This window comes from Phascolarctos cinereus, unplaced genomic scaffold, assembly GCF_003287225.1.
Source record: "Phascolarctos cinereus isolate Bilbo 61053 unplaced genomic scaffold, phaCin_HiC Scaffold_7;HRSCAF=346, whole genome shotgun sequence".
Lineage (NCBI taxonomy): Eukaryota > Metazoa > Chordata > Mammalia > Diprotodontia > Phascolarctidae > Phascolarctos > Phascolarctos cinereus.
In genome coordinates this window covers 196,739,663-196,764,948 of record NW_027556180.1, presented here as the reverse complement: position 1 = coordinate 196,764,948, position 25,286 = coordinate 196,739,663, and the positions used below count along the sequence as shown (strand labels likewise).

General features: G+C 34.2%; 1 protein-coding gene across 1 annotated transcript; it reads left to right on the top strand.

Annotated features, from left to right (window-relative positions):
- The first annotated feature begins 841 nt into the window (after nucleotides 1-841).
- Nucleotides 842-25,286, top strand: POU1F1 (POU class 1 homeobox 1). Its single transcript, XM_078147437.1, has 7 exons — nucleotides 842-983; nucleotides 4,744-4,893; nucleotides 16,365-16,499; nucleotides 20,202-20,426; nucleotides 22,704-22,868; nucleotides 23,610-23,670; nucleotides 25,091-25,286. The coding sequence occupies exons 1-7, from the start codon at nucleotides 842-844 to the stop codon at nucleotides 25,284-25,286; spliced, it is 1,074 nt and encodes a 357-aa protein (XP_078003563.1).

Genomic DNA, 25,286 nt, shown 5'->3' with positions numbered 1-25,286 from the left:
GGGACAAGAAGAGAAAGAAAAGGAGGGACATTGAATACAATCCCTTTTCTTCATTTTTGTGCCAAGTTCTATGAAATACAGTGCTCCATTTCACATTGGAGCATTATAATAAATAAAATATTGAATATCATAGACTAACATTTTTAAATTTGCACAGATAATAGGTCTTCTATTGATTGACTCACTAGTTGCAATATATTCACTCTGAAAGGCAAAAATCATTTTACAATGTGTTCATTTATATATATTATGTACATATACATACATATATATGTATATATTATGTACATATATATATACATATATATATGTGTATATTACAGATTTATGACTGAATTATGAGTTTTGGTTTTCTTCAAAGAGGAGAATAACTTATGTTTCCATTTGAGATAATGTCAGCAACAAATGCCTATCTAATGTTAGCATTGTTTGTTTTCTTTTCATCTGTTGTTGGACGTTCTAGAAGGCTACTTTTTCTAAACTAATACATTCCTCTCTAAAGACTTGACTTATAGAAGCTGTCAGTTATGGTCTCAGGTTTCTCTCTTCCCTCAGCCTGCCACTCTCCCTCTACCTGTTGAATTGGGTGTGGGTTCTGTTTGGATAAGAAGGAAGAAGGCTTTGGGTTTCTATACCAATACTCCTGGAAGAAAGAACATTAAAATGTAAGAAGGGATTTCCAGGCAATATAAATACCTGCACACGCCCTCTGTGTGCTTCAGAGTGCTCATGATGTATATATGCAAGTAAGGAGAGTTGAGACAGCACTTCGTAGGGTAAAAGCCTAAAGTTATAATCCAAAAAAATTTGCATTCTTTCTTTTCTTTCTTTGATTTTGGGGATGAGTTGCCAACCTTTTACTTCAGCTGATAGCTTTGTAGCTCTGAATTCTGAATCTTCTGCCACTCTGCCTCTGATAATGCATCACAGCGTTGCTGAATGCCTGCCAGCCTCCAACCATGCTACGAATGTGGTGTCAACAGGTACTGATTCTATTAATTCCAATAACATTGTTTTTCAGATCTAGTAATTTCAAAATTTTAGCTTTAAAATTTATGTCATTCTAAATTCATTAATACAATTTGAATATATTTGAGGAAATAAGGTAAATGTTATAGAGCATTACAAGTAGAGCCCCCCCAAAATGAAAATAGCTGCTAAAACACTCTTCTTAACCAAAAATCATGTTAATGGTTACATATATAAAGGAAAATTAGTATGGGGAAGCAAAATGCTACTTACTGTAACTGGTAATCTAGGCAATGAAATTGTTTTGGTTATTAGCAAGTGAATCTGAATTTGTTACGTTGTGACTAAGTAATTAGAATATGTGCAACCTGATGACTTTTAAAGGAAAACTTTTTTTGTAAAACAACGAATTACCTAAATGAACTAATACTTTGGAAACTGCAACTAAAAAGTATTATGTCTCATTGCTTTTGGAAACTGATAGGTTCTCTTAAGGATTTACTTACCTTTTTAGCTCCAATTACATTACATCCTTTTAGGTCCTAAAAATTTATCCCCAAACCCGATAACAAGTGAAATTGTTGCACAATATTCATGATTATTTCTAGTAAATTTTGATGATTGAAAAAATTAAATACCAATAACTCTTAAGTTTTTAACAAAGTAAAAAAGAAAAAAGTACAATGTATTTGTAGAGCTAACATGATAAACATTTAAAATTGTAATAATGAGTCCTGAGCTGTGATCATTATCCTCCATACTGAATAAGGAAGAAACTTTTTAAAAATAAATTTTCTACAGCATTGTTCTAGAATTGAACAAGCCTTAAATAACTAAAATCTGATCATTCAAAAAGATTATTACAAAACTAACAACTCATGGGCTGAGTATTGCTGATTTTTTTTTATTGTGCAATATATTTATATTGTGTTCTAAAAAAGTTAATCTATAAAGTGGACAAGTCCATGAGAGTGTAAATTGCCTATACTAACGATACTGGAAGAGTAGATTGCAATTTTCCCCTTTCTGAAATACACATAAAAATCTTTATTGAAAAGAAATAAACTTTTATGTAAAGACTGCTTACCTTTTGATATATAGACTACATTTTAAATTTTCTGAATTTTTCAAAATATGCTTTTATGACAAAATTCATAGGTTGAATGTGAGTAGGTCAATGAATATATTATCGTCCACTGTTCATTTAAGGCCAATACATGCTCAAAACTTTGTTGAAGGCTTAGATGTCTGGACTCTGGTGAAATCATGTAATTATGTATGTATAAAGAACTTACTATGCTACCAAAAGTTCTCAAGATACAACATTTCATCATGGATAATTTTAGAGGCCAAATTAAAAGAAAATTTCATTAACACAATAGTATTAATGAAAGTACTGAAAAATAAATTTCATTTGGAGAAAAAAGGACATAAAATATAATTACTAAAACAGTTGACTTTTTTCTTGTAAAGCAATAATGGACCCCAATATATAACTATTCAATGGTAAATATGGAGAAGGTAACATGCTGTGACTTCATACTCTGTAGCAATTTAAAAAGACCTTCCATGTTGCCAATATTTGTGCATAAAAACAAATATAAAACTGAGGCAATTATCCATATGATTAACTAGCTAAAAACTCTTTATTTATTTTTTTATATTACAAGTTTATTTTATTTTCAGTTCATGTAACAAAACAAGCATTTCCATAACACAGGATTCTTGATTTGTTTTTTATTTTAAATCCATTAAATGAAACTGTATGTCCCAGAATAATTTCGTGTATTAAATTTTAATGTAGTATACCTTCATTCCTTCCTAAATTTCAATCAAAAGAACATATAAATAAATGAAAACACAGGTTAAGTTAGAATTAATTGTAAACATAAAAAATATATAATGAATATATTATATAAATGTGATTTTTTTTTATAAAAACGTCCATCATGTCTCAAAGGCTTTACCAAACTGGTGCAAGTTCTGACTACTTGGAAAGGTTTCAAATATGATTCCAGGGATGGAGGTCAGCTTAGTTAAGTTTGGAGAGTCTTATCATCAGGCTAGCTACAGGGTGATGAATTTATTAGCCATAGGGCAAACAACATTCTTGGCCACAGCAAACTAAAAAAGACTGTCTTCTAAGACAATCTACATTGGCATTGTAAATACTTGACGCTTGGAATAATTAACTATTAATGAGAAATCCTTTGGTTTTTAACAGACTAAAGCTTTGTAATTGGACATTATCAACAGCAAAGTCTTTAGGCATCAAATTTTGTGTGTATGTGTGTTTAATTACATATTTTCCTAGGCCTCGTAAGGAATTTAAATTTGTCAAACATTACTTTTAAATGAGTTAGATTCTATATATTAGTCGAAAAGGGGGAACTCATCTACACTATGTTTTTAAAAAACAAATTCAGATATTTAGGAGAAAACATTTCATTTCAGCTGAAAAGAGAGGAAGAATGTTTTGAGTTGATTTTTAAATCCCTATCTTTTACACTTACAATTTTAATTATAAAAAAAGATTTTAGTATCCTTATATTAAGAGAAATCCAACACCACAATCAGCATGTAAATAATGACAAATAAATAATATCAAAATTATAGCAACAGGTACATTAACCTACAACATTCTGTATTCCTTCTTATGATGGTTTCTGGTCTTCCAAAATTTGATAGGTTGGAATTGGGATTTCATTGTTATAGGGGTTCCCAAGAAGGAAATCCCTTCTACCAATGCAGATATACATATTCTCTATACTTTATGAACTTAGAGAGTTACCTGGGATGCTGAAAAGGTAAGGAACTTGGCCAATTCCCAACCAGTATATGTCAGAGATGGGACTTGAAGTGGGTTCTTCTTGACTCTGAAGCTAGTTTCCCATCCACTACATACCTTTGACTTTGCCAAACGTGATAAAGTTCTCAAGTTGCATATTCAAGTCATAAAAACCTATTATTGATTTTGAACAAAGCAATTTCTACACATGTAGCTGCTTCAACTATCAAAGCCAAGCTACTTAAGACATTTTGGGACTACCTTGAATAATTTTGGAAGACTTTATAACCAGAATGGTAGAATTGGCCAGTTGTATGGGTACTAAGATTATAAGCAAATTATCACTGCAAATATGTGATATACCACTGTGTCTAATAAATTAACTTTAATGGAGTTTTGTTTTGTTTTGTTTTTTTATTTTAACATCAGGCTTTTGGTGCTTGTTTGCTTTTTTTGCTTTTTTTCCTAGTATAAGTTGTACATGTTGAGTGAGTTTACTAACTTAGTTTTATAGGAAAATTTTGTAAAAAGGTCCAGAAATTCAGTTTACTTTTTTTTTATTGTAGGACATTTTAATTACCATTCAATTTAACAGAAAGAAAGATCGCTTTATGACTTATCCTTGCTAAATGAAGTTTACTGTATGTTCCAATTCACAATACGTGTTTTAGGGGCTCCAGTTATCAAAAAACCCCAGAAATCTTGCTATGAGGCACTTTCATCTATAAGGTTGCTGAATAACTTGGCATTACAGTGAGGTTCTAGTCAAGTAAGACCTTTTAATGATTATTATCTTTGAGAAATGGAAGAGAATTTCATCCAAATGAGTAATGATTAGCAATTAACTTTTAAAAAAATAGTATAACATATATATATATATATATATATATATATATATATATATATATATATATATATATATATATATATATATGATTCTGGGTTGAAAAGAATATGTCTTGAATCCTCATACATTTTCTTACCAGTCCCGTCTATTTTGTCTTTGATCCAAACTCCTAAATTTTCGCACATGCATTTCTCCATGACAACTTTTGGAAACACATCAGCAAGCCTTCATTATTCCGTTCCTTCCTGCCATTATGGAAATCAACAATCTACCTATGGGGTGATGACAGGTAAGACAGTATGTTTTATCTGATGAATTTTCGGCAGGCTGCATTAAGATAGAGATTAAGATTAAAGTTATCCAAAATTCCTAGCCGAGTTTAGTTTGGGAGATATACCTGGAAAGAGTATTTATCACTTGGCAAGGGTTCTCTATATTTTGTAGTATTTAGAAAGACAGTACTTACATTATGTAGCAACTCCTCGAATAAGAACCAAAAGGAATTACAAATCCATAATTTTTCCTAGCTTTGTCTCTCCAAAGATAAACAGAAATTGGAAAAGTAATATTAGAATATTTTGTTAATTGTCTTGTCTTCATAGGTTCATAGAATTGAGGCAGTTTGGTGACAATATAGAGCACAGGATTTGGAATCAGGAAGACCTGATTTTTGAATCGTGCTTTAGGGGTGTGTGTGTGTGTGTGTGTGTGTGTGTGTGTGTGTGTGTGTGTGTGTGTGTGTATTTAGCCGTATGATCTTCTTCCTATGTATGTGGGACCCTGGAAAAGTCATTTAACTTGTCTCAATTTACTCAATCATAAAACAAGACTAATGATAGCACTTGTCTCACAGTGTTGTTATGAAGATAAAGTAAGTTAACATATGCAAAGTGCTTTGCAAAAATTTAAAACACTACATAAGTACTAACTTCATTGTTACTTTACATCCAGAGGTCATCAATTCAGGATGTTCTTACTGCAGTCAATATATGAATTAGGAGAAAATATTTTAGGAAAAAAATATCTCTAGGTAGTCTTCTGCAGGCAGAAGGCTTAGTAAACTTAATAAATGTATCTTAAAGCTATATAAGTATAATTTTTATTTCGGCATAATTTTATAATAATTTATAATGTGTCAAATATATTTTGTTGTCTTGTAAAGTTCTCCTAACATCCTAATTTTTTGGTCTGGAAGGCATCTTCGTTTTATTCTGAGAATGCAGACCAGTCTACTTCACTGCTCTACGCCACTGCTATCTTTTTGTGGGAGAGCTGTCCAGGATTCATTCCCCTCAGTGGGGTGGGACTTTCTCTCTAGTCACTTCTATGGCGGTGAGGCATGGGCTTTCAAAATGGGTCCTGTGGCATAGGGTTTAGTGGTTGCTGTGTACTTTGCTCCAGCCAGCCAAGAGCAGTGATTACTATCTTGCTTTAAGACTTTCACACCTAGTGAAAGTATCCTCTGTGCTCTGAGAAGCTGTAAAAAATAAATCGGTAAATTCTCTTTCTTTCTTTTACTACAATCCTATCCACCCCCTCTTCCTGCAGATGCTGGTGAAGCATATGTTTTAAATTTTCTTCCCTCCTAAGTTTTTCCAGTCTCCTTCCTTAATGCTGCAACGAAGCACTGGCACACACAGTTTAACAATTAATCATGGTTTTGATTGCATAGGAATTACGGGAAATTTTAGACAAAAACTTCCAAACCTACAGATATGTTAAACACCAAGAGAGGTAGCCAACTGCTCTCTTTTCTCAGAAGCTATGGAAAAGCTGGGGTTGGGGTGAGGAACTGTTGCACTGCGGGCTGCTAGAACCTTGACGCTGAACAACAGCAGCCTATGCCCCTTTTTGCTTTGTCACCATCTCACCTCAGCACCCCACTTCTGCTCTACTGCCATCACCTTCACTGCTTCCTGCTCCCTCTTTTCGCATGATTACCTGAAATCTCTACAGCTACAATCTTTTGGCTACCTTTCCTTTCGGAGGCAGCCACATGCTCCCAAGGTCAAGTTTCATATCCCTTTTGGGGTGCTCTATCACTGCCCTAAGAAACTGAAAACTGGAAATTGCTGCGGACGAAAACGCCTGCACCTGGTTTATTTACTCTTTCCCCTTGGTTTCTGTGAAAGGTTTCTGTATCTTTCTGTATCTTTCAAACGCTTGAAGCCAGGAAGACCTGAGTTCAAGTAGTGTCTCTGACGAATGCCCACTACTGTATATAACCCTGGACAGCCTTTCAATTTTTCAGACAACTCTCTGGGACTATAAATTCCAGAAAAGGAAGCTGCATTGGCAAAAGGAGTTTCCTCACCTGGAAGTTCCTTTTAACCAATGAAATCATATCCAAACCCCGTGCCCTATTCAGATTTCTAAGTACTCTTTCCAATATGCTACAGGAGCTCCTCAAAAAGTAACATTCCTTAATTCAAATCCACGCTTAGACGTTTACTAGCTGTGGGACCCTGAGAAAGTTACTTAAAATTCTAGCTCACTTTTTTTCATCAGCAAAAAGGGGGAATAATAGCATTTACTTCTCAGGATTGCTGTGAGGATCAACAGAGATAATAATTGTAAAACACTTAGCATTATACCTAGCACATAGTAAGCACTATATAAAGTGTTGTTGTTATTAATTTTAATTTCTATAACTTAATCGGCATAAAATTTAAAACTAATTGTAAATTCCTCTTCATATGATTATGTTGTTTTCTGCTTCTATTTTCTCTTTTTTGCCCCTCTTTCCTACATATCTTATGAATTTACTAGTCAAAAGGGGAACACAGCAAAATTATAATGCTATTAGGACTTTCTCAGAAACTGGTTTGATTTTCCTCCTATAGATTCTGCTGGAAGCAGTGGAGAGATAAAGTATGCCTTAAAACTGCACTAAAACTTTTGGGACATGCTGTTTTTTGCTGAAGAAATGCTTTTCCCAAAAAAATATCTGGTGCAAGTAAATTGCAAAATAATAAATCCAAAAGCTACTTTTAAAAAAAGACTTTCAAAATAAGTAAATCTTTAGCTAAATTGCAAAAAGAAGAGAGAAAAATAAAATTATCCAGACAAAAAATGAACAAGATGAAACCCTAATAAAAAATATTTATCAGAACTTACTATATGCTCTGTGCCAAAAAAAAAACCACAACCTGAGAATTAAAAGAAATAGATTAAATACAAATATATATGTGCATGCATACAAACATACACACCTATGTAAGTATGCATGTATATCCCCTGAGCAGTTTTTATTAAATTCGACAGATTCTTAAATAATTCAATTTCAGAAAACAAAATTTAAGTACCTATAAAGGGGGTTGAGTGAGGTGTGATGCAACCCTCTGTCCAGACAGATTTACAGGTAAATCCTTATAGGTAGGTCTTTAGCTATTTTAAAAACACTTTTAAAGAAAAATGAATAACTATTAAGCATAATTCAAAAAGTTCAGAAAGAAAACCCTCTATTGAATGCCTTTTAGGAAACACACATGATATAATCTTAATGTCTAAATGAGGGGAGGCTAAAGCAATGAAAGAGAAGTATAGGCCAATATTACCAACAAATATTGATAGAAATACATTTAAATAAAATCCTAGGGAGTAGGTTGTAAGTTTTGTGAGTCGACTATTTCTTTTACTTCATTTTCATCCTCCACCAAGCTAATACAGTGATAGACACATAAAAGAATAATGAAGTTAATGGCACTTAACAACCTCATGGACTTTCTGTGAACAAGGCACTCATTTTCCAGGATTTTTCTGTGGCTATCCCCTTTGCCTAGAATGCTGTCCCTTGTCACTTCACACTATCAATCTCCTTGACTTAACTTTAAATTCCAACTAAAATCCTTGCTTTTACTGGAAGCCTTCCCCAACCCCTCTTTATTCTAGTATCTTCCCTCTGCTAATTATTTCCTATTTCTCCCAGTATTCCTATATAGGTTGCTTTGTATATCTTTGTTGCTTGTCTTCCCTATTAAATTGTAAGTTCCTAGAGGTCAGGAACTATTTTTTGCCTCTTTTTGTCACCCTAGCCTTTAGCACAGTGCAAGGCTCATAGTGGGAACTTAACAAATGTTGATTGATTGACTATGTAGTACTTTAAGGTTTAAAGTGTTTTACTTCCAATAACTTTGTTAGATAGGGAGCAGAAGTATTATGATTCCTACTTTTAAAGGAGAAACTGAGGAAGAAAGTGATAAAGTGACTTGCCTAGAGGCAAACTTCCAATCAGTTAATCAGTTGCTGTACTAATCGTTGAGTATTTATTAAAAGCCTACCCCTGTGAGGCACTGTGCTGGGCACTAGAAATACAAAGGCAAAAATGAAATTGTCTCTGAGGTCAAGGAGCTTATAATTCTATTGAAGGAGACAATTTGGAGCCAGAACTTTAACCCAGAAGTTTAGGATTAATCACGGTTGATTGGTCTTGCACATCCAGTGTTCCTCTATAACAAAGAATTCACTGGTGTGTTGTTGTTTGCTAGTGTCTTTGTGACCTTATTTGAGGTTTTTCTGGCAAAGATACTGGAGTCATTTGCCATTTCCTTCTCTAGCGCATTTTATAGATGAGGAAACTGAGGCAAACAGGGTTAAGTGATTTGCCTAGGGTCACACAGCTAATAAGTGTCAGAGACTGGATTTGAGCTCAGGAAGATGAGTCTTTCTGACTCTAGACCCAGCACTCTATAAATTGCGTCACCCAGCTGCCCCTCACTAGTCTGTAACTGCAGTAATTATACCACTGCTAATTATGCTAAAAACTATGTCTGTTTTTTTGTGGGGTTTTTTTGTTCGTTTGTTTTTTGGTTTTTTGTTACCACAGGAAACTTTTAGGTAAACCTAAAAGTGTATCTTGGACGATTGTCATAAATGTGTGTTCTCTTGCTCTATAATATTCTTTTTTCAACACATTCTAGATTAGATAATATCCTCTTCTGAAGTCTGCATCCACAAATGAAGGATCAGTTCTTTAGTGCCAGATGCTTTGTACAACCCCATAGGTTAGGTATTATGGCTATTATTATTCCCTTCTCCCAACCTCCCCCTCATCCCCTTTTACAAATGAGAAAACTGGAGCTCAGATTAAAGAGGGAGGCGAAGGAAGGGGAATCTAAGTATTGTATATAGCACCTACTTACTATGTACCAGGCACTTAACAAATATCTCATTTGATCCTCACAGCAACCCTGTGGTAGGTAGGTGCTGTTATTATCCCCATTTTACAGTTGAAGAAACTGAGGCAAACAGACTTGGCCAGAGACACACAGCTAGTAAATATCCGAGGTTACGTCTGAACTCAGGTCTTCCTGACTCGAGGCCCAGTGCCACTTACTAGTGACATTCTTATAGCTACCCAACTAGTAAATATTGAAGACAGGATTCTAAACCAGTTCTCCTGACTAAGTTCAGTTTACTTCCAACCGTACTACTCAAGACTTTCAGATGACAACCTTCCCAGGGACCAGCCTTCCCTCCCCACAATCTCTCTTTTGACATGCAACAAAGCATTTTAGCACAACCCTTTTAGAAGGAGTCCGACCCATTTTGTAGTAATTAAATCAAAACCAAATGGGCACTTTAAAATTTATGAGTGTCTCTTGAGATTGTAAAATAAAATCAAAACAAATTTTGAATCTGTATGTGTGCCTTTATTTAGAAACAACAACAGAAAACTTTAGAATGATTAGATGTTATAAATATAATTTTTAGAGAGAAATGGCATTAAAGTGCTTTATGACTTAGAATTTGTCAAATTTTGTCATGTGATCAGGATTGTCATTTGCTACATGACAAATTAAATGTCTAGAATCTGCATTCCTTGCCCCTCATTTCCACAGAGGCTGCAGAAATTGAGTAGTCAAACACAGAATTTCAGATAAGAAAAAGAGAGGATATAAAAATACATAAATGGAAACCTAGTTCTGTCATTTGAAACCTCTCCTTATTCCCAAGACATTCAGGAATATAGTCACTTTCATGCAATCCCAGAAATCATTGTGTCACCTACTATAAAGCTATTCTCAGCATCACACTCTATATGAAAATGAAGATACCAAGGAAACTATATTTCAAATGATATGAAATTACTTCATTTTAATGTTGTTATTTTATTGCATGCACTGTGAGGCTTATATATAGTGAAGACATTTCATTAATAATAGTACTTTGGGATAGGAAAATAATGATACATTAAAGGTTGTTGATTAATTCAGTGTACTCCTGCAGGACAGGAGATTCTGTGTCAGAATAAGCACAGAGGTTGTTTTAGATTTTTGCTTTTGTCTGGGTCTGTGATGTGGCAACTCCTTCCATCAATGGAGATGGGCAACTCATCTGCATTTAGTCTTTGAAAGTTGTCTGCAGCGCTGAAATGTTAAATGACTTCCCCAGGATCATTGGCATCTGCCAGTCTGTGGTCAATGCAGAGACTGAACCTAGGTTTTGGTCAGTCCAAGGCCAGATCTCTCTTCTAGTATCAGCTTTGGCACCAGCTAGTTTTATGTACTCGGGCAAATAGCCTCAGCTCCTCAAGCCTCAATTTTTTCATCAGTATAATTAGAACATCAAATTAGATGGTCTGTTATGTACCTTTCCGTTCTGCTGGGGATTCAAAATACCTGGTGTGATTTACTATACTTATGATTCTCTCTGTATTTATCTCTTCTTGCCTTAAAATTACATATAATACAGCAAACATTTGTGAAGCTGAGGAGATAACAAAGCTTAGATAAATTATAGCACTTACCCTCAAAACAGTTTACAGTCTGGCAGAGCATATGGCATAAATTAGATGCATATAATATTCAATTTTGCACAATAAGCGCATTGAGCAGTTACAAAACAAAATGTTAAATGAGGGAGGCCTGAGTGAGAAAGGAAGGTATAAGGCACCTTGGAGGAGGTGGCATTTGAAATTATTTTGCTAAATAGTGAGGAACCTTAGGAATACTACACATCTACTGTGACTCTTCTAAAGGAAAGAAAAACCAAGGAATGAGCTTAATTCAAATTTTTAAATTGTTCCCTCCCATTGTCATTATTTGACATTGCTGTTTAAGTTGGGTACAATTCCTTCTTTGGCATTTTTTTTTGAAAAAGCAAAATGACCACATAAAACAATGGCCACATAAGCAAATGTCTAAATTTAATAATAGATATCATCCTAATTTTCAGAAAAAAAGGAACATAGTGCATACTTCATGTTGTTTCCTGGTAAAATTCTAGAATGGATTATTTAAGGGATTTTAAAGGATGGCTTACACGTACTTAGAAAGTGAAGAGCAATCACTGAGAGCAAGCATGGGTTCATTGGTAACAAGTCATACTAGACTAGTTTTACTCTTTTTTGACAAACTGTGTAGCTCCTTGGGTGCACAGTATAAACTTTATTAATGTTTTCTGTATTGCATGTAATTTTAAAGTGTAAAGAGTACTTCCAGTCTAGAAAGAAGGTCAGGAAATGCCTATAATGAAACTATATTGTGGACAGGATGTACATCATTGGCTTCATTTGCTAAATAATGAGACTCATTTTTCAATCTCATTTGCCAACTGTACGGACTTGCTGAAATGTCACTAATAAATTTACAGTTTCCCTGCTTTCAATCAATTAGTTCTTCAGACTAAAGTGTTGTGTTCTTATATTTTTAACAAATGAGCTCAAAACATATTGAAATTCTTCATTTGGAAGATTTTTTAACATGTTAGAAAAATTATGTTTCCAGGTTTTTCAGTATACATATGAGAGTTTTCATAGGCGACACACATCATTTTCAGCAACAATATCTTACAACAACAGAAATGTTTCCAAGTATCCCTTTTCAAAATGTGTTTTCCGTACTGTGAGTTTTCCCAAAAAAAATGTATTACTTTCTTACTCATTGTTAGAATATCATCTTTGTTTGATGTCATAAATATTTAGAGAAATAACACAGACAACACCAAAAATTATTTGCCAATGGACAAGTAGTCAAATGATATGAAGAATAGCAAATTATTATTGACAATCATATAGAAATTGAACCAATTATTAATAATAAAAGAATATAAACCAATACAATCCTGAGGTTTCACCTCATACCCAGAAAAACTGACGAAGTTGACAAAATTTGGGAATAGTCAGTGATGGAAGAGTTACCAAAAGACAGGCACACTGATAGTTTGTGAAGTTGTGAATTGCTCCAACTAGTTTTGGGGGAAATTTTTTGGAATTACACTAAGAGATTAAATTGTTCATACCTTTTGATCCTGAGAACCCACTGTCAGGCATATAAAACAAGAAGGTCAAAGATAGAAAGAGAGGATAAACATTTTTGGAAGACTGTTTTGGCAGCACTTTCTAATGGTGAAATATTTGCATTTTTCCAATACTTGAGTCTATAGCCGCAAATGTTTTAACACGGCATAGCATATCTCTTCCCTTGTCTTTTCCTCAGATACATATCTTATTTGTTCTGTGTCTTATTTCATGAATTTGTGAACTCAGGTAAGTTTGCAGATGTTGAAGATGTTGAAGTGGAGCAGGTAAATCTTTTAAATACTCAAGTGGATCTAGAATCTCATCAGTTTGGAAGGTTTTCTTGAATAATTAATCTAGCAATCTACTCTACTGTGTACCAGTATTGCAAAGGTGATTAGCCTCTCTTATCCATTCCTCAACATTAAGCAGTGAATACTCTAGAAATGTATATATGTGGTAGACATAATACTATGTAGGGATGTGGTCCTGAATGCTTGTCCAAAAAGCAAAACAAGGCAGATATAGACACATATAAATATGCTCAACACACTTTTAAAATTTAATCTGCATTCCTGACATTTTCTCAATCACTTTCTTAAACTTAGACAATAAACAAACCAATAAATCAAGCTCTGATTTATATAAAGCATTTTCAGATCTCTGAGGCATAAATGTTTACACTGAAAATTTAAGAACCTTCTCTGAGTCATATGAGTTGGTTCCATCTGTATGGTTGTCCACCTGCAACCAGTGCCACTAAAAGATGAAAGCAAAATTTAACACAAAATCACCTATCTGGTAAGAAGAATGCAACAAAAGGAAGGGACTAAGTTGTGACAGGTTTCAAATGTAAAACAGATTTTATTTTGATTCTAGGAGCAATAGGACGCCACTGGAGATTATTAAGGAGAATTATTAAGATTATTAGTAAGAAGGTAACATGGTCAGATTAGTGCTTTAGGAAAATCACTTTGGCAGCTGAGAGGAAGAGGGAGCAGGGGTAGGGAACCTGTGGCCTCAAGACCATGTATGGCCCTCTAGGTCCTCATGTGTGCACCTTTGACTGAATCCAAACTTCACAGAACAAGTCCCTTTAATAAAAGGATTTGTTCTATAAAACTTGGACTCAGTCAAAAAACCACACCCAAGGACGTAGAGGTTCACATGTGGCCTCAAGGTTCTCCACCCCTGGATTGGAGTAAGGAGAGACTTGCGGCAGCAATACTAAACAAAAGGCTATTGCAATAATCCAAGCATGAGGTGATACAAGTTTGCATCAGGATGGTGACAGTGTGAGCAGGGAGAATGCAACATATACCAGAAATGTTGGGAAGGTAGAAACAAGACTTGGCAATATATTGGACATGTGGGATGAATACAAGAGATGAAGTGACAATGACACCAAGGTTGTGAGCCTGATGGTTCCCTTGATAATATTAGGGAAGTTTGGAAGAAGGAAGGGTTTTGAGGAAAAGATAAATTCTCTTTTGGACATTTTGAGTTTGAGATACCTACAAGACATCCAGTTTGATACATCCAGTAGGCAATTAGTGCTGTCAGACTGGAGATCAAGAGAGATTTTAGCGATAGATATTTAGATCTGTGAATCATTTAACAAAGAATGAAAGTTGAACTTATGGGAGCTGATGAGATCATCAAGTAAAATAATATAGATGGGGAAGAAAAGAGGATTCAGGAAAACCCTTGTAGGAAGTCCATTATTAGTATGCATGGCTTGGACGAAGATATAGTGAAGGATATAGAGAAGCAAGTTGGACAGGTATGAGAACCAGGAAAGAATAGTGTCATAAAAACCTAGAAAAGAGAGTGTTTGATCATTAAATTATGAGGTTACAAAAATAATGCTTCTAAGAAAACAATTACCCCTTATCATGAAAGAGACAAGGATTATTGTAAACCCAAATTAATACACAATTTCTTTTAGGAAAATAGTTTGTCAAAATGAGGCTGCCTTGCAGTTGCAATAGACAATAATTAGTAATAATAATGATTACAATAATAATATGTTCAATGCTTTACTCAGCTTCATTTCTTCAGGTAAAAATTTCATACGTTAGCAGCATCGTGAACCAAGAGAGGTGATAGTAATCAAAATAAGGCACTGATTTATGTTTTTTAAAAGACCACACAGTACTTAGGCACTAGGGAAACAGACAAAAAAGGAAACAATCCCTTCCCTCAAAGAGCTTTCATTTTGTGGGGTAAGGAAACATACATAAATAAGTGTAAATAGAATATATGCAAAATAAATACATGGTAATTTTGGGAAAGAGGGCGCTAAAAACTACGGGCTCCAGGTAGAAGGTGGTACTTGTATTGAATCTTGAAAGAAACCAGAGATTCTAAGAGGTAGAGGTGAGAATAGAGAGCATTGCAGCGACAGAATTAGACTGCACTCCTTGAGAGGAGAGACTTTTTGCCTTTCTTTGTATCCCCAGTATTTAGTACAGTGCTTGGCATATAGCATGATTTTACTGAGTAAGTGACTAAGAAACAGTGGAAACCAGTTGACCGAACATGGAGTGTAATATAGGAGGAAGGCAGAGGAAGAAGTTCAGTTTATCATAAACTGCAGGAAATGAGCTAACGTATAACAATGCTAGAAAGTGAGGACACAGCCAGATTTTGAAGAGCATAAAGGGCCAAACAGAAAATTATATTTGATCTCAGAGGTAATTGGAAGCCACCAGAATTTATTGAATAGATGAGTGGATTGCCTTGGGAAAAGATAGTGGGTTCCTCATCCCTAGTATTCTTTATGTGAAAGCTAAATAACTATTTGTCAGTAGTGCTATAATAAAGGATTCATTCTTTGGGAAGAAGTTAGATTAGGGCCCTTCCAATTCTGCATTTCTATGATTTGAAGTGCCCATTTTGACAATGAAAAAATGACCTGTGTGTGCTATATTTATCATTTTAATGAAAGACAAGGAAAATTTTGCATTTAATTATTGAGGTTAGAGTAAAGAGATGGTTCACTATTTGGGGATGATATGATAATGAAAAAAAGTTGTAACTGAAAATACAAAGGTTACTGCTATCCTTACTACAATCCCCATCTTACTTTGAACCAAACCCACCCAGGCATCACCATCTGGACTAGTAATTAATAGAGATAAGGTGAAGGAACAGTATAGGCTACTACTCTGTGGAGTGATTGTTGTCACTGCTGTTGTTGTTGTTATTACTGTAAGACCTCCTCATTCCTACCCACACCGGCCCTATTCATGTCATGGTTATGTCAACTACTAGAAGGGGGCAAAGAAATAATCATTTACCTCTGCATCCATTTAGCTATGCACTTTTCTTTATGGTTCAAGAGTAGTTGTACAGTGCTATCCAGTTATGAGAGAGAAACAATGATGGTAAAACATCATTCAGAAAAGACTCTAGTGGGGAAGAGTGGAAGAAAAGAGGAGAACAGAGGGATATGTGTTCCTGACATTTAAGATAATATGGCCTATTTTACCTGGGGTCACTGTTTCATTTATTTTAAGGGATCAAGCCCATAGCTCCCAGACTGTTGTCAGCTATTTCCTCTCAGGGTCACATGTTACAGGCTTGCAGCATGTCCTATTCCAAAGCAATGAATGAAATCTGCTCTGTACAAAGCAAAACTTACGCTTTTCTTTTTCCACCTTTATTACTTTGAAGTGGTTTATATCCCTACACAACCACCACTAAATCCTAACACAGATGTATGAAACAATTTTCAGATTATACAGTGGGTTATTTACTCTAAACCAATGAATATATTTTGTGCTGTAGGGCATAATCGAAAAGTTTCTAAATCTGTTCAAGTAGCTACATATGCAAACAGGTATTGCCAGTGGGTTTTTGTGCTTAGAAGCACTTTAGAAAGTGTTTATTATAACATCCTTGCTGCACTTAAGTTCCTAAATAATCTTTAAAGAAACAAACAAGTAGCCTGTAGAAAGATAAGAAGAATTAGCCATCTATATAGCCCTCAAAACAAGTGGTACTTAACATATGGCTGGTGTTGCATTTGTATTGCAGTAACCAGCCCAGTATTTTGAATTTAGCAGATACGCCATAAATATTTGTAGAACAATTAATAGGGAGGAAATATTTTTTTCCTATTGGAATGTGTTTATTGGTTACATGAAAAAAATTATTGTTTAGTGTCAGAATGAAAATGGTTTTGCTGAAGGACATTTTTTCTCTTGTTAGATACTGAAAACACTGTGTGTCCTCTGTTATATTAGATGTCAACAATCTTACAGTCAAATTCAGTGTCCTTTTGGACTACACTAGTACCTACTGTCATCTACTACTGTTTAAAAAAATGCTACAACTATTTATTAAGTATTTATTAAATTCAAGGCGCCCTGTTTAAGAGGATCCTAATTTTTTTTATCCCTATATGTCTTGTTTTGCATTATGTTTCAATTAGTAAGCCACATCAAAATCTCTTGAAATATAGTGGGGTAACATCTTAAATGTTACCCTTAAGTACTCTTAAATAATGTTTGCCCGCATAAGTTAGATTGCTAATGAAATCAAGTGTAGAAAACTGTCATTACTCCATTAAACAGTTTTTGTAAATACAGGTTGGTTGTTATATGTCTAAACATAGTGGATAAAGTCACTATACTGAAAGCCATTTCATGGACAAAAGATGGGTCTAAGAGGGAAGGAATCAGGTCTGAGTCCCAAATCTCCCACTAACTCTGTGTGTGTTGTTGGGCAAATCACTTCACATCCCTCTGATGTGTATTTCCCACCTGTAAACTAGAGATAATTAATTTGTCTTGTCTAAAGTGGTTGTTGGGAGGGTAGAAGTAGGTAATGGATATAAGAGCACTTTGAAAGATAAATGACTATTCATATTCCATGTCATCTATTCATATATTTTCCCCAGATTTCCCCAAGCTGATGACCTTATCATATATTATTTTTTTAGCCATGAGAAATTTGCTGCAGATCATTTGAGTTACTAATACCTCCCTCAGTAATCTTTATGTCAACCACTTCTCACTATCCCTCTAGGTTTACTTATTTAGTTCAAGAGCTGCCCATTCCACCCTCTATCCAGCATCCCTAAAGGAACATGTAATAGGCAAAGTGCTAGACTGTTGGGGGGAAAGGCATAAAATGCTATGCATAGATGGATAAGACTGGCATATGATGATAGGACCATGGCAGGCAAGAACAATATTAATGTAAAACAAAATTCTTTTAAGTTGCTAAGAAATCTGGCTGGAGGTGGTCGAGAGTTCAAATTGAAGAGTTTATGTAAAAGAAAAATTAGTTGACATGAGTTAAGTATGGATTAATTACTTTAAATGACTTAGCACCTATTAGGATAACTAAATGAGAGATACAGTCATGATACGTGGAAATGGAACAAATTCATCCCACGAAATACATGAAAACATTATTGAAAATCAGGAACCTAACACTGAAACATGAGTAAAATCAATTTAAAATTATTATGAATGATTAGTACTTATTTTACTCTAAGTAAAATTTGTAGAATATATACATATGCATATATATGTAATTCATATTTAACTCATCAATTAATTTTTACATGAACATTTTATTTTTCATTTATGTTATCAGTAACTACCTTGGCCAGATTTCTTAGCAATTTTTAAGTATTCACTATAAATGCCATTGTAAAAGCAACTGCAAGGGGAGTTTTCCAATGTGATCTCTGTTCTACACTCCCAAGTTATTTTACAGAGTTGACCAGATGGACACATGTTCAGTTCTAATCTATGGTCCCAAGATCCTTTGAGTACCCCCAAGGTAGAAAGCATTGGGTAGAAAACTTTCTGACAAATCCCAGCAGCATAATAGATAAAACTGGATTTTCTTTCATAAATTAAAGCAATATGCTTTTGCCTTAACTTTTATGTTACTTCTTTATTTTCTTTCTAAAAATAAGGCACTCCATTTTATGGGTGATTGTTTTTAAACTAATAATCCATAAGAAGGGTCATTAACCTGGTGGGGGAATATATTTTTATTTTCACTAACATCTACCTGAAATTTAGCATTTCCTTCAATTGTGAATATAAGCAACCAACCATTATTCTGAGAAAGGTCTATAGGCCTCAAGGGTCTATGACACAAAAAAAGGTTAAGGATCTTTGGTCCATAAAAACCAGGGAGCCATATAAAACTATCTTTGAATCATAAAAATTCCCAATTTTCATACCTACTTGGTCCTTTTCTCAATTTAGCAGGTTTTCTACATCATATTCCAGTAAGATGCAATGCTATTACATGTGCTTGTGCTTTAGATTTCTGAATATGTTTGTGAAATAATCAGGAAGCATGAAATTCTGAGGCAAATATTTTTAGTCATTTGCAGAAGATGATTTTTATTTCCTTCTTCCTTTAAATGTTAATTATTTACACCCATCAGCAACATAGCAAATTATTCACTGTTTTTGTACAACAGAATTTCTCACTTGTATAATCCACAATTACATGTAAATTGGAAGTGGAGGCTGCACTGATGAATGCCACAAGATCATGATTGTAAGGAAAAATGCAAACAAAATGTAGTGTAATTCCCTCAATCAAAAGAAGAGTCCTTTATGCAGATTTTTTTGTTTGAGGAGGTGGAATATTTTAGCATCTAGAACATTATTAGAAAGCATGCCTTTTTCTTTGGTCTTATTGCCTATTTGTTTAAGTCCCCTTTAAGTGACTTAACCTTCCGGTATAGTCAGATCTCCAGTATTCATGAATTAATCTAGTTTGTGTTTTATCCAAGATAGTTCCTCTTCCTCCTTCTTACTTTTCTTGTAAGTCATTAAATGGATAATTAGGAAATGAATCTGTTATATCTAATAATCATCTACTAAGAAATCTGACTGGCAATGAACTTGTATATAGCTTTTCAAAATCTTTATTACTTTATAGTCAATGTTAGAATCTTCTTGCTAATATTAAAAAAATTCTTATATTTCTTTTTCCTCTTCTTTTTGATTAAAATAATTATGATTTTTAACCATAAGAACATTCACACCTGAAATTTTAAAGTTGCTTGCCCTTTATTGAATGTTGCCTATATTCCCTACTTTCTATTTGTCAATGAAAGCAAAGGCACTTCTATATAATTTCACAAAAGAAAAATTAAGTATATTATAAAGTAGTAAGGGGTGTGTGTGTGTGTGTGTGTGTGTGTGTGTGTGTGTGTGTGTGTGTGTATGTGTGTGTAGCAGCCTCAGCAGCAGTTATAGTAGTATTGGTACTAGAAATGGTTGTGGTTGTAGTGCTAGTAAGTAGTGGTGGTAGTGGTGAAATGAAGGATTATTTACCTTTCTTTCTTTCTGTCTTTTTTATCATTCTAGCAGGTAGCTTAACCCCTTGCCTTTATAAGTTTCCTGACCATGCCTTGAGTCATGGTTTTCCTCCCATGCATCAGCCTCTTTTGGGAGATGACCCCACAGCCATTGACTTTAAGCAAGAGTTCCATCGAAAAAGCAAATCTGTTGAAGAACCAACTGACATGGATTCTCCTGAAATCCAAGAACTAGAAAAGTTTGCCAATGAGTTCAAATTGAGAAGAATTAAATTAGGTATGTATTTGCTATGAACCATAGTTATGTCTTGCTCTGGGTCTCATAGAGTTCTATTAAATGTAAATATCCATACATATGTGAGCAAGGCCAGGGAATGTAATTCTTACAATCCTAAAAAGAGTTAACCAAACCCTCTTTCTGCCTGTCATCTTTCAGTGTCACTGTCATGGTACACACATGAATGTCTTGACTGACTCAGCTCTAAAAAAGCACTAACAATGCAGAGAAGAAATGAAAATGCCAGGTTCTCCATAGGCTGTAAATGCTCTGATTCTTGTCTATGATGATGAAACATGCCATAATATGGGCAAATTTGAGATCATTAATGATTATAGAGCAGGAAATATTGTTGTGAACCTCACTGCAGGTTAAACAAATGTTGTGTAATGAACCCCAGAGCTGATTTTCAATGGAAGGATTTGGAAAATTGTTGCAAAAATATGCTACCATCCTGATCTTTTGGGTTCATTGTGCTTATGACATCATGATCATAAAGATGTAAAATTTTTAAAAAAATGTAAAAGGAAAAATTTAGGATGCTCTTTCTAAGGGAGGGAAACACGCAAACAAAAAAAAAGTTCCAGTGGTGGTGGGGGGGAATAAATGAACCACGTAAATCCTGGTAAAGGTCTTAGATACTGACATGTTTGTAGTAGTCTAAGTTTAAAGTTGTTTAAAATGTTCCCTTTCCTGCCTTCCTCACCTGGAGATTCATTGGGGGAGGTAAAGAGTTACAGCCATTCCAAAATTTTAATTCTAAAAGGAGCTTATAACAATTTGAATTGCTTAAAATGTAGACTTTTCAAAATAGAAAAAAAAAGATTATTCATATCATTATAATGGTCGCTCATATTCTAGAATATTACTCTCATCTTTGAATGGATAGTAATTCATTTCATGTTGACATTCATCGTAGTGAATCATAAGAATTCAATTTTTTGCCTTAGGCACAAAAATATGATGTAATCACAGGGAATTGTGAATAAAAACAGCAGCTGGCATAACAATATACAGTTTCAGTTTTCTGTTTATATTAACCGCTGATATTGTTCATCTGTTTTTTTTATCTCAACTTGGAGTACAAAGTGGTTCTGGATCATTATTGTGACTCCATCCCTCTTGATTAGAGATTAAAAATCATTTCCAAAAAAATGGAATAAATATGCTCAGCTATGTCCTGAATTATGATATGTGATTATAGTTTCCTAATGAGCATGTTACATAAAGGAATTGAGATACTTTCTAGTCCTTGTTGGTACCAAAACAACTCAATTTTAAAATTTCCTGGTTGAGAAATTAAATGTTTTTGTACATCATTTCATCAAAGTAGAAAAAAAATACTTATTGGGTATCATGAATATTACCCAACATAATATTATCATGATATGTTAACTAATATATTAACCAATCCAAAACAAGATCTTCAGCTTAAGATGTCTTTGTGAAAGTGGTGACAGCCTAGTATTCTATTTAGCTGAATAATAAAAATGGCAGATACAGTAAGGGAAAAATTCTTCCATTGTAGTGGAGAAAAAGTATTCCATTTACTGGCTGGATGCAACTTGATACTTTCAAAAGATACTGTCAATGATTTCTGGTTGTACTTCTCATTTCCCACACCGCTCAAACTTTTGTTGGAAGCTGTTAAATAACCCCAAATTACCCTTAATTATTAATTGCTAACACAATTAATAAACAACATTTAATAATAGACAAAGGAAGATTAGTGAAGATTTTTACCAATGTTCAGTGTAAACTTGTAGTTGTGGGAGGAAGGAAGGGGAGGCAACCCAGGGTTTAAAAAATATTTTAATAATCATTTCAATATAATTGGTTTCATTTGAAATCTTATCATTTTATGCATTTAATGATAATAATCATCATAGTAATCATTAGCAATTGTATGGTACTTTAAGATTTGCAAAGTTCTTTACAAATATTAACTCATTTCACAGTGAAGTAGGGACCATTATTGTCCCCACAAGAAACTAAGGCAAACAGAAGCATACAAAAGTTAAATTAATGACTCAGGGTAGTAGGTGTGTGAGGCTGGATTCAAATTCAGAATAAAATAAATAATTTAATAAAAATAAAAAAAATATTATTCTTATGAGGTCCATAGACTTAACCTGTCTTCCAAAGGAGTCCATGATACACACAAAAAAGTTTAAGAACACCTGCTGGTAAAATAATGTTGTTGTTGTTGTCGTCGTCGTCGTCGTCGTCGTCGTCGTCATTGTCATTCTTGTCATCATCATTGTTGTTTATTTACAGGCTACACCCAGACAAATGTTGGGGAGGCCCTGGCTGCAGTGCACGGCTCTGAATTCAGTCAAACAACTATTTGCCGATTTGAAAACCTGCAGCTCAGTTTTAAAAATGCTTGCAAACTAAAATCAATATTATCCAAATGGTTGGATGAAGCTGAGCAAGTAGGAGGTACTATAGCTACATTTCTGCAGTTTCTAGAGTTTTAAACATACCAATAATTTCTTTGTGGAAAGATTAATGATGAATAAAGAACTTTTTCCCTTCTTTAATGTTAAAAGAGATTTTAAAAATGGGCATTCTTCTATGTCAGATTCTCTCCTTACAAAGAAAGAACTCAAAAATTGAAATAAATGTTTTGAAGAGAAACAGCATTTAACAATGAATAAATAAATTGCTTGGAAGAAAAATATTAAAGATAAATGATAGTAGGTAAGGAGGTGAAACTGAAACTCACTGAGATAATTTCTCTTCTACTTTGTAAGTGTAACATATGAATGCCATAATATATGAATCTGTTCTTAACTTGATATTAGTTAAAGCATTCCACAATGCAAATCTCCTAAGTAAAAATAGAGTTGCTTTGAGATGGTTTATTATTAAATTGCTAAAATAACTTTCACACTAATGGTAAAAAGGATCATGAAGTGAGAGTAGAGAATGAAGGGGTAGAATTTGAAAAAGTGTTTTAAATCTGAGAGCAGCATGTAAATTGGCAAAATAGAAAATAATCATTGTAAAATTTAATAATTTTATTCAATGTTAAATGAGCTATTTGGCACAGACACCATAATATTTGAGGAAAATATTATAAGGTTTAATTTTATAATGTTTTGAAGAAATTGAATGCCATAAATCATTGTTGTTCTCTCAGTGTGTATATTCTTTTTTCTTTGTTTTCCATAAATATAGCTTTGTACAACGATAAAGTAGGGGCAAATGAACGGAAAAGGAAAAGGCGAACGACCATAAGGTAATTATCCATTCGAGACATTAAAAGTTGCCAACAGAATGCAGTAGTTTATTAAGGGGTAAAGCATATTTATTTGCCAAGTGCAGCTACCTTCTGAGCAAAAGCTATATATAGCCTTTAGACGAGGTGCTACCCTCACAGGGAGAAGAATTCCCTCAGGCATTTCTTATTTAGCTTGGGCCTCAAAGGCTAACTTTCCACACTTTTAGAAAGGTTTAACCTTACATGGTCATCTGACTAGGGAAAAGCATTTTTTTCCTCCAAAAGTCAACCAGGCAGGCAATAAACATTTATTAAACTGTGCGTAAAATACTGTGCTAAGCACAGGGCACACAAAGAAACACAAAAGATAGGGCCTGCCCTCAAGTGGCTCACAGTCTAAGGAGAAGTGAAAAACTTCTTGGGTCCCAGAGTCTTAGCCCCAGGGCTAAGATATTTTGGAACACAAAGTAGCCAACTACCTCACTACAGACCATAAGCACTTTGTCTCTGAACTCCTTCCTCCTACTGGCAGAATACATATTCTTGTTCCAAAGCCTTGAATTCATTTAGGGCTAGAAAATCCCCTTTAATTCCAGTCAATTTGTGATAGCCCATTTATGTTCCCATCTAAACCATTTAGATGAATACATGCCAACAAACTTCAAAGAATTATGTGGGTCTGATGTACTACGGTTTCTCTCAGTACTCCGCTGTCCTCTAGTCTTCACAAGCAGATAAAGAGCAATAATTAAAAAACAAAACAAACACTAACAACAACAAAGAGGCAAGACTGTTTTAAAGTTATTGTTCATGCTTCAATTTCTCTTTTCTAAATTCTTGATTTTTACATTGAAGTATGACTGGTAACAAATCTCTCATTCTTTGAGTTACCCTACAATAAGTGCACAGATTTAGAATTGAAATGAGCTTTAGACATCACCTAGTTCAACCTCTTCATTTCGCAAATGTGGAAATTGAGGCCCAGAGTGTGTACGTGGTTTTTCCAAGGTCACACGGGGGAAAATCTGAGATACAAACACAGTTAAAAGAAGTATTCCTGGGTAGGAATTTTCTTCTGTTTTGTGTTGCCCAAATCACTTTATCTTCTAAATGCATTAGATTTGTATAAATAAAAGGGCCTAGAAATTTATTCCCCTTGTGAAGAATGTAGTGCCCTCTCCTGGTATAAAAAAAGGAAACCAGTGATCTAAGATTCCCTTGCTCTCTTGCTGGATTTGGATAGTAAAGGGAAGTCCATTTTCGGCTATACTACTACTACAAACCAAGCTTTTAGATGAGCATACTAAGAAGGGTTCTAGCATTCCAAATACATTCAGGTTCTTAAAAATCATTTTCAGATCCTTTTTAGAAATTCAGCACCAAAAGGAATTTGGATCTGCCAATTATCACTTAAATGATAAAATTTTATTTTTTACAGCATTGCTGCTAAGGAAGCTCTTGAAAGATATTTTGGAGGACAAAGTAAACCCTCTTCTCAAGAGATTATGCGGATGGCTGAGGGCCTGAATCTGGAGAAGGAAGTAGTGAGAGTTTGGTTTTGCAACAGAAGACAGAGAGAAAAAAGAGTGAAAACAAGTTTACATCAGAATTCATTTCCCTCTATTGTTAAGTAG